General features: G+C 47.5%; 1 protein-coding gene across 1 annotated transcript; it reads left to right on the top strand.

The window, feature by feature from the left end:
* Positions 1-1,926: 1,926 nt before the first annotated feature.
* On the top strand, positions 1,927-3,860 carry LOC125525258 (cytochrome P450 71AV8-like). The gene is made up of 2 exons (XM_048690259.1): positions 1,927-2,863; positions 3,114-3,860. Exons 1-2 carry the CDS (start codon positions 1,970-1,972, stop codon positions 3,744-3,746), a joined length of 1,527 nt encoding a protein of 508 aa, XP_048546216.1. The 5' UTR covers positions 1,927-1,969; the 3' UTR covers positions 3,747-3,860.
* The last annotated feature ends 6,044 nt before the right edge of the window (positions 3,861-9,904 follow it).

Raw genomic sequence — 9,904 nt, 5'->3', positions numbered from 1 at the left:
ACGCCCGTCTTCTCTCCCACACCCAAGCTGCCAGTTGCCATGTGTTTTGCAGTGTACATGGCAACTGCCCTAGTGTGCTTGTAAGCAGATGGCAACTCTCTCTTTTTTTTACCTGAACATGTCAATTGCCATGTGTTTTGCAGGGTACACGGCAACTGCCCCAGTGTGCTTGTAAGCACCAGTTTTCACTCACGCACAAGGGCTGGTGTGCGGGCATTTGCCATCTCGCCCACACGCCCGTCTTCTCTCCCACACCCAAGCTGCCAGTTGCCATGTGTTTTGCAGTGTACATGGCAACTGCCCTAGTGTGCTTGTAAGCAGATGGCAACTCTCTCTTTTTTTTACCTGAACATGTCAATTGCCATGTGTTTTGCAGGGTACACGGCAACTGCCCCAGTGTGCTTGTAAGCACCAGTTTTCACTCACGCACAAGGGCTGGTGTGCGGGCATTTGCCATCTCGCCCACACGCCCGTCTTCTCTCCCACACCCAAGCTGCCAGTTGCCATGTGTTTTGCAGTGTACATGGCAACTGCCCTAGTGTGCTTGTAAGCACCAGTTTTCACTCACGCACAAGGGCTGGTGTGCGGGCATTTGCCATCTCGCCCACACGCCCGTCTTCTCTCCCACACCCAAGCTGCCAGTTGCCATGTGTTTTGCAGTGTACATGGCAACTGCCCTAGTGTGCTTGTAAGCAGATGGCAACTCTCTCTTTTTTTTACCTGAACATGTCAATTGCCATGTGTTTTGCAGGGTACACGGCAACTGCCCCAGTGTGCTTGTAAGCACCAGTTTTCACTCACGCACAAGGGCTGGTGTGCGGGCATTTGCCATCTCGCCCACACGCCCGTCTTCTCTCCCACACCCAAGCTGCCAGTTGCCATGTGTTTTGCAGTGTACATGGCAACTGCCCTAGTGTGCTTGTAAGCAGATGGCAACTCTCTCTTTTTTTTACCTGAACATGTCAATTGCCATGTGTTTTGCAGGGTACACGGCAACTGCCCCAGTGTGCTTGTAAGCAGATGGCAACTCTCTCTTTTACCCGAACATGTTGTTTTGTCATGTCTCTTTGTAGCGCTACACGGCAACTGCCTAGTGTTAGTAGATGGCAACTCCTAAGGTTTTCAAATCATGTCAACTGTAGTAAACCAGACCATACATGGCAACTGCTTAGTGTTAGTAGGTGGCAACCTCTAAAGTTTTCAAATCATGGCAACTATAGTAAACCAGACCATACATGGCAACAGCTGCAGTTGTCCAAAATGGCATCTGTCACTTGACCTGAGATGGCAACTGCAGTTGAGCAACCATGGCAACTGTAGTTGTCCGACATGGCAACTGCAGTTAAACGGACATTGAAGAGGGTCCAGACCATGGCAACTGCGGGGATGCGTGGTGACTGTCACGCGGGGCGTGCGGGACCTTGAGATAGATGGCTGAGAGAGGTCGTGTGGGTGTTATGCATTTTGCCCACACGTAGGCATGTGAGAGGGACCGCAAAAAAAAACCGAGGCGTGTGGGCGCTAGTTGTTTTGCCCACACGTAGGTGTGTGGGCTGGTCCTCTTAGACACCACACAAAATGTGTGGGCAGACCCTTTAATGCCCACACGTGTGGCAGTTATCGTCGTCCTATAAATAATGCCCTAACAAATATCAGATAACATTAGTTCGGCCTAACTGTTTTTTTATTGTTCTTTCTGAGCCATTTTCAATTAAACATGACTAGTTGATTCACTATGCGCAAACATGGAGTAGTTGGCCCTTCAACGGCACCCATTTGGACAATACTCAACTTCATTGTTCATACGAGGCTTTAGGTAGCCTGTCAATTCAGCAAGATTTGGTCCCTAAAAAAATCAGCACGATTAGCACATGAGTCTGTATCTAGAAGCCCGACAACTAACTACATATGCACAAGCAGAGAGCTGACACGACATACACCATCACACACGAATAAGCTGCCTTCTGCCATGAATCAACTGTGGTTAAGCTTGTGTCTCATAGCCTCGTCCACGCTACTGGCCCTCTGGTTTCACAATAGGAGTACGCCCAAGAAGAGGTTGCCTCCTGGGCCATGGTCTCTGCCCATCATCGGCAGCCTCCACCACTTGGTTGGCGTCCTCCCACACCGCACCATAATGGAGCTGTCTTGTCGGCATGGGCCGCTGATGCTCCTACGGCTGGGCGAGGTGCCCACCGTGGTGGTCTCCGACGCCGAGGCGGCGGCGCTGGTGATGAAGACCAACGACCTCGCGTTCGCGAGCCGGCCATGCAGCCCCACGCAGGAGATATTTGGTTGCGGCGGAAAGGGCATCCTCTTCGCCCCCTACGGCGATCACTTGCGCAAGATGCGTAAGGTCTGCAACGTGGCGCTCCTCAGCTCCCAGTCCCAACAGGTGAAGCGAATGGAGGCTATCCGGGCGGAGGAGGTCGGCAACCTTCTCCACTGCATCACCCCCGCAGCCTCGACCGGCACCACCATCAATCTTAGCGACAAGGTAGCCAAGCTCACAAACCATGTCGTGTCGCGGGCAGTCTATGGCGGGAAATTCACACAGCAGCAGCAGGAGGAGTACCTCCATGAATTGGGCAAGGCTTTCGAGGTGCTGGGCGGCTTCTATCTTGTTGACTTGTTCCCGTCGTGGCGGCTAGTGCGGTGGCTCAGCAGCGGCGAGAGCCGGATTAGTAGGAGCTGTGGCCGAATCCACAAAATCATCACCGACATCATCGAGGAGCGCCAGGCGGTGCAAGCTGCTGGCCATGGAGGCAGCGATGAGGACCTGCTGGACGTACTGCTCAGGCTGCAGAAGGAGGACACGATGGAATTCCCTCTAACCACAGAGATCATCCGTGGCGTCTTGTTTGTAAGTGTTCTTTTTCATAGTTAATATTATAAAAATTTGTCGTGTATCACGAACGATCCATGAGAGATGGAAGCGTCGACTATTTCTTGGTCCATTCCATTAGTCATGCTAACCGGAACAAACTAAAACCAAGCGGCAAGTTGTAGATTCTTATATATATTGATGGGTATAAGTAGACAAAATATGTTTCAGTAATTTTCCTGGCTTGCTACTACTATCTCTAATTACATACCACAATCACTGTTTCCAGGACATGTTTGGAGGTGGCACCGAGACCTCGGGAACAGTTTTGGAGTGGGCTATGTCGGAGCTCGTTTGCCATCCTGAAGCCATGGCCAAAGCACAGCTAGAGATCCGAGATGTGCTAGGTCAAGACCGAGCTATCATTACTAACAGCGATCTTGGTGAACTCCAATACATGCGGATGGTCATTAAGGAGTCTCTTAGGTTGCATCCACCCTCTCCTCTTGTCCACCGTGCCGCCAGAGAGGATTGTACAATTATGGGCTATGACGTGATTAAAGGCAACAGCGTACTTGTTAATATTTTTGCAGTTTGTAGGGATCAAAAGTATTGGGAGAATCCCGAAGAGTTCATACCTGAGAGGTTTGAGAACAAAAAAATTGATTACAATGGGACATCCTTTGAATTCACCCCCTTTGGGGCAGGGCGGAGACAGTGCCCCGGGATTTCCTTCGCCGCATCAACCATAGAAATCACACTGGCAAACCTTCTCTACCATTTTGACTGGATGCTTCCTGATGGGAAGACTGCAGAGTCAATTGACATGTGTGAAAGATTCGGGATCGCTGTATTAGGAAGAAAATATGCCCTACAACTCAGAGCTATTCCACATGTATGCTCCAAATCAACCAATATATAGATTGCCTGGCAACAGATGCTGTCATATATGCACATGGCAGTCTCGATGTATGGATACACATGTCTTTTATCATGAGGAAACATATGCTTCTAGACAAAAAGTTTGCGTGGTTTATATGTTTCTGATCTTTTTATTTAGCCATGAGGCTTGTATTTTAAAGTTTTTCGTGATAGAAACATCTCTTGGTCCCCCATTTTCGAAAAAGAAACATCTCTCCGTTACCTCTCCATTCATCAATTGTTGTTGTAGGTCTGGATCGCATGTTGCACGGAGATGCATGAATCATGATGTGGCTGAGCGACTTCGTTTTTGTGATGGAAACAACTTGTCTATAACCTCCAAGTTGATAGTCGCTGTTGGAGGTCATGGTTGCTGATGCGTGAGTTTTAGACTCATTTTTATTCATGCTTACACTGCATATTGTCAGATCTTTCTGAGATTGTCCCTTCGACTTGTCCACTAATAATCAACCCATGAATCCGTCATCATCTCCTCTCCTCTTCTCTGCCCTGAGACTTGTTTCAGTTGTAGGAAAAGTAGGGAAGTGAGGCTGCTTTCCGTAACACTGCGACCTAGCTCGCGCAGCTGTCATCTATTATAGTGACCAAGCAACCACGAGCTTTGTTTGGATTGTAGCACATTTTTCAAGAGACAACACCATATCCCTCCTTTCTTTTCTCTGTGCTGTGGGGGTGGGACAAGCTGTGTGTGAACGAGCTGATAGTATCGCATCTTATCCCGCCATCTGTCCACACCTTCATCTTGATCTTATCATGTCACGGGAAGACCTACAATGCCATCCGAGAGCTGCTTCCAACCAACAACGGGTTGGAGTGTTATGGAGTTTATAATGTCAATATATTCTGAGCATATTGCTTTGTTTATTTAGTGATGAAGTGCATCACGTGTTTTTAAATAAACTAATATTCCGACGGTGCACTAGTGCAGACATACCCAATGCAAACGTAAAAAAGGCCACAAGTTGGAAAAAAACGTCTGCTATGCTTCAAACTTGCACACGGTGGAGGAAACCAGCCGTGTAAGATGTAACTTGGACTTGCACACGGTCAAGGAAAACACCTTCTAAGATGTAATTTGAATTTTGCACACGATACTGCTTAAGTTGACTGCGATAATTAAAACCAATACTAGCTGTTTTTGTAATCGATTGATCAGTGTTAGATGGGATAGAGAGATTGGTGGAATCGACGGATATTGCTTGATCCTCGTCGGCATATATATAGGAGTATATGATATTCTTGAAGTACAAGAAAAACTAGAATACTTCCTAGTCTATCCTTCAGTCTAATTACGATACTCAACATCCCCCCTGCAGTCACAACGGTAACGACGCTGAAGGTGAGACTGGATAAAAATCTGAAGGTAAGTTGACGGACTCCCCCCCCCCTCTCCACGCATACAGTCGATGGATCGCGTAAGTCGTTGCTGGAGTGGAAACTAAGGAGGTTGCTCAAGTTAGGCGGTAGTTCTTTGTGCCGTTTGTAGAGGTAACCGAGAGCGTAGGCTGGTGTAGCAGTGGTCGAGGTAACCGTGCGAAGAACGCCATGGTCGATGTCGAGTCAGGGTGACTGATGGGGAGGAAATCATCGTGGAGTTGCGGGCACAAGAAGACACCCAGTTAGTCATGGGTGCAATGTTGTCGAAGAAGTGGTGCGCCCGCTACTAAGAAATACCCTATAGGTAGAGGATTAACAGTAGCGTGGGGTTGATGCGCCGCACTACGGTTATTTAACAGTTGCGCTTGCTTAGTGCACGCGCTGCATGTGGTGCTTAGTAGTAGCGCGTGCCTGCTAAACAGGCGCTACTACTATGTGGGCCCCGCCACGCCCCCACGGTGTGGCCATAGCAGCAGCGCGGGTAAGGGCCAATGCTAATGCTAAACACATTAGTAGTAGCGCTGGCCCACGGCCCGCGCTGCTACTGTGGCCAGCCCGGGCCAGCTACCCGCCCCACTTTGCAACAGCACCGGGCTTGCACCCGCGCTACAGCTAATGCGATTAGCAGTAGCGTAGGGCTGTAACTCGTGCTGCATTTAAGTCAGCCTTATTCGCCCCGTCCCGTACGTTCCTCACTCTCCATATCCCACTCTCTCACCGTCGTCGCCAGCATCCCCCGGCCTTGGTAAGCCTCCTCCTCCTCCTTCCTCCTCTAGCAGCCCCTCCATATCTCCCTCTCATGCATGCACAAAGTATGTTTCAATAAATTTTCATTGCTTGCTACTACTAAATATACATATAATAATCTTTAATTACATACCACAACCACCGTTTTCAGGACATGTTTGGAGGTGGCACCGAGACCTCAGGAACAGTTTTGGAGTGGTCTATGTCGGAGCTTTTTCGTCATCCTAAAGCCATGGTCAAAGAACAACTAGAGCTCCAAGAGGTGCTAGGTCAAGATCGAGCTATCATTACTAACAACGATCATGGTGAACTCCAATACATGTGGATGGTCATTAAGGAGGCTCTTAGGTTGCATCCGCCCTGTCCTCTGGTCCACAGTGCGGCCAGAGCGGATTGTACAATTCTGGGCTATGATGTCATCAAAGGCAACACCGTACTTGTTAATGTTTTTGCAGTTTGTAGGGATCAAAAGTATTGAAAAATTCCTGAAGAGTTTATACCCGAGAGATTTGAGAACACCAAAATTGACTACAATGGGACATCCTTTGAAGTCACCCCCTTTGGGGCATGGCGGAAACAGTGCCCCGGGATTTCATTTGCCACATCAACCAGGGAATCACATTTGCGAACCTTCTCTACCATTTTGACTGGATGCTTCCTGATGGGAAAGCGCCAGAATCACTTGACATGTCTGAAATGTTTGGGATCGCTGTCTTAGGAAGAAAATATGCCATACAATTCAGAGCTATTCTACGTGTATGCTCCAAAGCAACCAAGATATAGATTGCCTGGTAACACTTGCTGTCATATATGGATCAGGCAGTCTCAATGTATGCATACACTGTCTTTTACCATTAGGCAAACATATGTTGTTAGACAAAAAGTTCGCGAGGTTTATATGTTTCTGCTCTTTTATTTTGCCTTGGGGCTTGCATTTTCATGTTTTTTTTTTGTGATGGAAACAACACTTTCTTAACTCTCTAGTCATCATGTGTTCTCTCGTAGGTGCATGATTTGGCTGAGCGACTTCATTTTTGTGATGGAAACAACTTGTCTATGACTTCCAAGTCGATAGTCGCTGTTAGAGGTCATGGTTACTGATGCGCGGTTTTTAAACTCATGTTGTCCTGTGTTTAGGCTTGATATTGCTGAATAGTTCTTAGATTATCCCTTTGATTTGTCCACTAATGATCATCCCATAAATCATTCATGGTCTCCTCTCCTCTGCACCGCTCCCAACGAATTCAACAGCGAACCAGAGCCGATGGATGGCCGAATCGGTGGTGGTGGCAGTGCATATGGATTGTGGGTGGGGGGGGGGGGGGGGGGGGGGGGGGGGGAGTCAAATCAAGCTGTCTGCCGGACAATTGGCCAGTACTGCAGGAGGCGAGCGTCCGCTCAGCTATCCTGACTTCCTGAGACTTGTTTCAGTTGGAGGAAAAGTAGGGAACTGAGGTTGTCAACCTAGTTCACGTAGCTGTCCGTCTACTATTAACCACGAGCTTTGTTTGGGTTGTACTCCCTCTGTAAACTTTTATAAAAGCGTTTAAATCACATACAGAGGGAGTACAATGTAGCACGTTATTAGAGAGACAACACCATATCCCTCCTTTCTTTTCTCTGTGCTGTCAGTGCCATCTCTCAGTGTGAACGAGCTGATAGTATCGCATCTGATCCCGCTATCTTTCCACACTTTCATCTTGATCTTATTATGTCACGCGAAGACCTACAATGCCCTGCGAGAGCTGCTTCCAACCACCAACAGGTTGGAGTGTTATGGAGTTTATAATATCAATATATTCTGAGCGTATTGCTTTGTTTATTTAGTGATGAAGTGCATCACGTGTCTTTAAATAAACTATTTCCGATGGTGCCAATCGCTCGCCCCACTCAACCGTTTTCAGCTGAATGTATACTGTACAACACTAATGGCGTCTGCTAATTGCATCATTAGCCCATATAAAAATGTACCCACTGAACCAACTACACGGAATAGAGAAGGTCAAAGCCCAATAGCCCATACATGTAAGCGTATAGGATTGCCTCTGGACAACCTGCGTTTGCCGCTGCCGCCGGCCGTGCGTGGCCTGCTAGGGCGTTTGCCTTTGCCGCGGCGGCAGCTCGCCACGACGACGGCGCCATCCACTGGTCTACAGTCTGCTGTCCCGATATTACTAGAGGCAGGCGGATCAGAAATTCAGAATACAACTAGCTGCCACTAGCCAGATGACCAGGACAGGAGATATTGGCACCAGGTACCACCACGAACCAGCATTTTTTTTCGTGAATTATGATCTTAGTCTGATTAATTAGCATTGCGTACAAAATAAAGCTTTTGACAGTTTGTGCACTATAATGTGAAGTTCACATTTGTTCGATATTTTGATGACATGTTATATTTCCTCTAGTGATGTCGTGTGAACGTCGACTACGTGACACTTCATCATATTTGAGCATAAAGGAAGGCATTGAAAAGTAATAAGTAGATGATGGGTTGCGAGAGTGACAGAAGCTTAAATCCTAGTTTATGCGTTATTTTGTAAGAGGCTGATTTGGATCCATATGTGTCATGCTATTGTTAGATTTATCTTAATTCTTCTCCCCTAGTTGCGTACGCTTGCGGAAGGGGGTAATTATAAGAGGGTTGCTTGTTCATGTATGAACAACACCCAACACAAGTCCACACACATATCAAATTATCAAAGTAGCGAATACGAATCAATCAAATATGATGAACGTGAGTAGACAGTAATTCTCACGTGTCCTTGAGAACGCTTTGTTTCATATAAAAGAACTTTCCGCCTTGTCCTTTGCTATAAAAAGCATTAAGCCACCTTCTTGCACTCCTGTTAGTATTGCTACTTATTACTTGCTATAAATTACCATGTTACGAAACTATTTATCACCATTACTTTCAATATTTGCAGATAATACCTTGTTAAAAACCGCTTATCATTTCTTTCTGCTCCTCGTTGGGTTCGACAATCTTACTTATCAAAAGGACTACGATTGATTTCCTATACTTGTGGGTCATCAGTGGCTAATACCGGGCTAGGGGATGGAGTGCCTCTGCTCTTCCTACCATGGTTGGTGCATGATGATGTGGCGGACTGTGGTGCCTCTTTGGCCGCGTGGACGACAAGGGTGTAGTGATGGGTAACTGGGGCTAGCTCCTTGTCGTTGACAGGAGTGCATCCCAGATCCGGGTGTGGAGGTTGCTGCATGCTTTGGGTGCCCAGGGTGCCTGAGATGGCACAAATGAGCTGCCAAACGAAATCAACTCACCTGCGTCTTGAGGATGAGTTGTGGTTCTTCTCTCCGTGTTAAGGTATATGGTGAAGATCTTAGTCCGGTCCGGACTTGGCAGTGGACGACGCTTTACGCCACTCCTCCTCCTAATGATGTTGCTATGGAGCTTAGGTGTCTTAGGTTGTGTTGTGGCATTCTTGTTTAGTATGCCTATATTATCTCTGGGCTGTATAGTCGTATGCGTATATATTATCCGGTTATTTCGGGCTCTGATTAGTTACAGAGTCACTTTACTATCATGTATTATTTGGCCGTGTATTCTTGAAAAAAATATTAAATATCAGTATAGACACGAGTGTTCATGTAAATTCTTTGAAACTTGACAAGTTATTTTTTGATTTTTTTTACAAAACGGGCACCACAACGATTTTCCATAGTAAGGGTTGTTTTTAACTGTAAAAATAAATAAAAATAAGTTGCTAGAGTTTATCTGTGCTCGATGGAGGCGGACGCCGCCCACCCAGCCGCCGCTCTCAGCGCTGAGCTGCGGTGGCTCCCCTGCCCGCCGCCATTCCGAGCAAGGGCAAGGCATCCGCCGACGCGGCCACCGGCGACGTCCGCCGCTTCACTGTGGCCCTCCTCGCCATCGCCACAGGTATCTTTCCCACTGCCCCTCTCCAGTTTCTCCGGCGCACTCAAGATTCCCATTTTTGTTCTTCTGCTATTGGGGAATTTAGTGGCCCCGGCGCCGTGCTTCATTCCCAC

The sequence above is a fragment of the Triticum urartu genome, chromosome 7 (assembly GCF_003073215.2).
Source record: "Triticum urartu cultivar G1812 chromosome 7, Tu2.1, whole genome shotgun sequence".
Taxonomy (NCBI): Eukaryota; Viridiplantae; Streptophyta; class Magnoliopsida; order Poales; family Poaceae; genus Triticum; species Triticum urartu.
The sequence above is the reverse complement of the archived record's forward strand: the minus strand, read 5'-3'. Positions and strand labels throughout refer to the sequence as shown.

Bases quoted from the DNA above. Each gene is read 5' to 3' on its own strand.
- LOC125525258 (XM_048690259.1), top strand. From the start codon at position 1,970: ATGAATCAACTGTGGTTAAGCTTGTGTCTCATAGCCTCGTCCACGCTA. The intron at 2,864-3,113 runs GTAAGTGTTCTT...CACTGTTTCCAG, and splicing joins TCATCCGTGGCGTCTTGTTT to GACATGTTTGGAGGTGGCAC.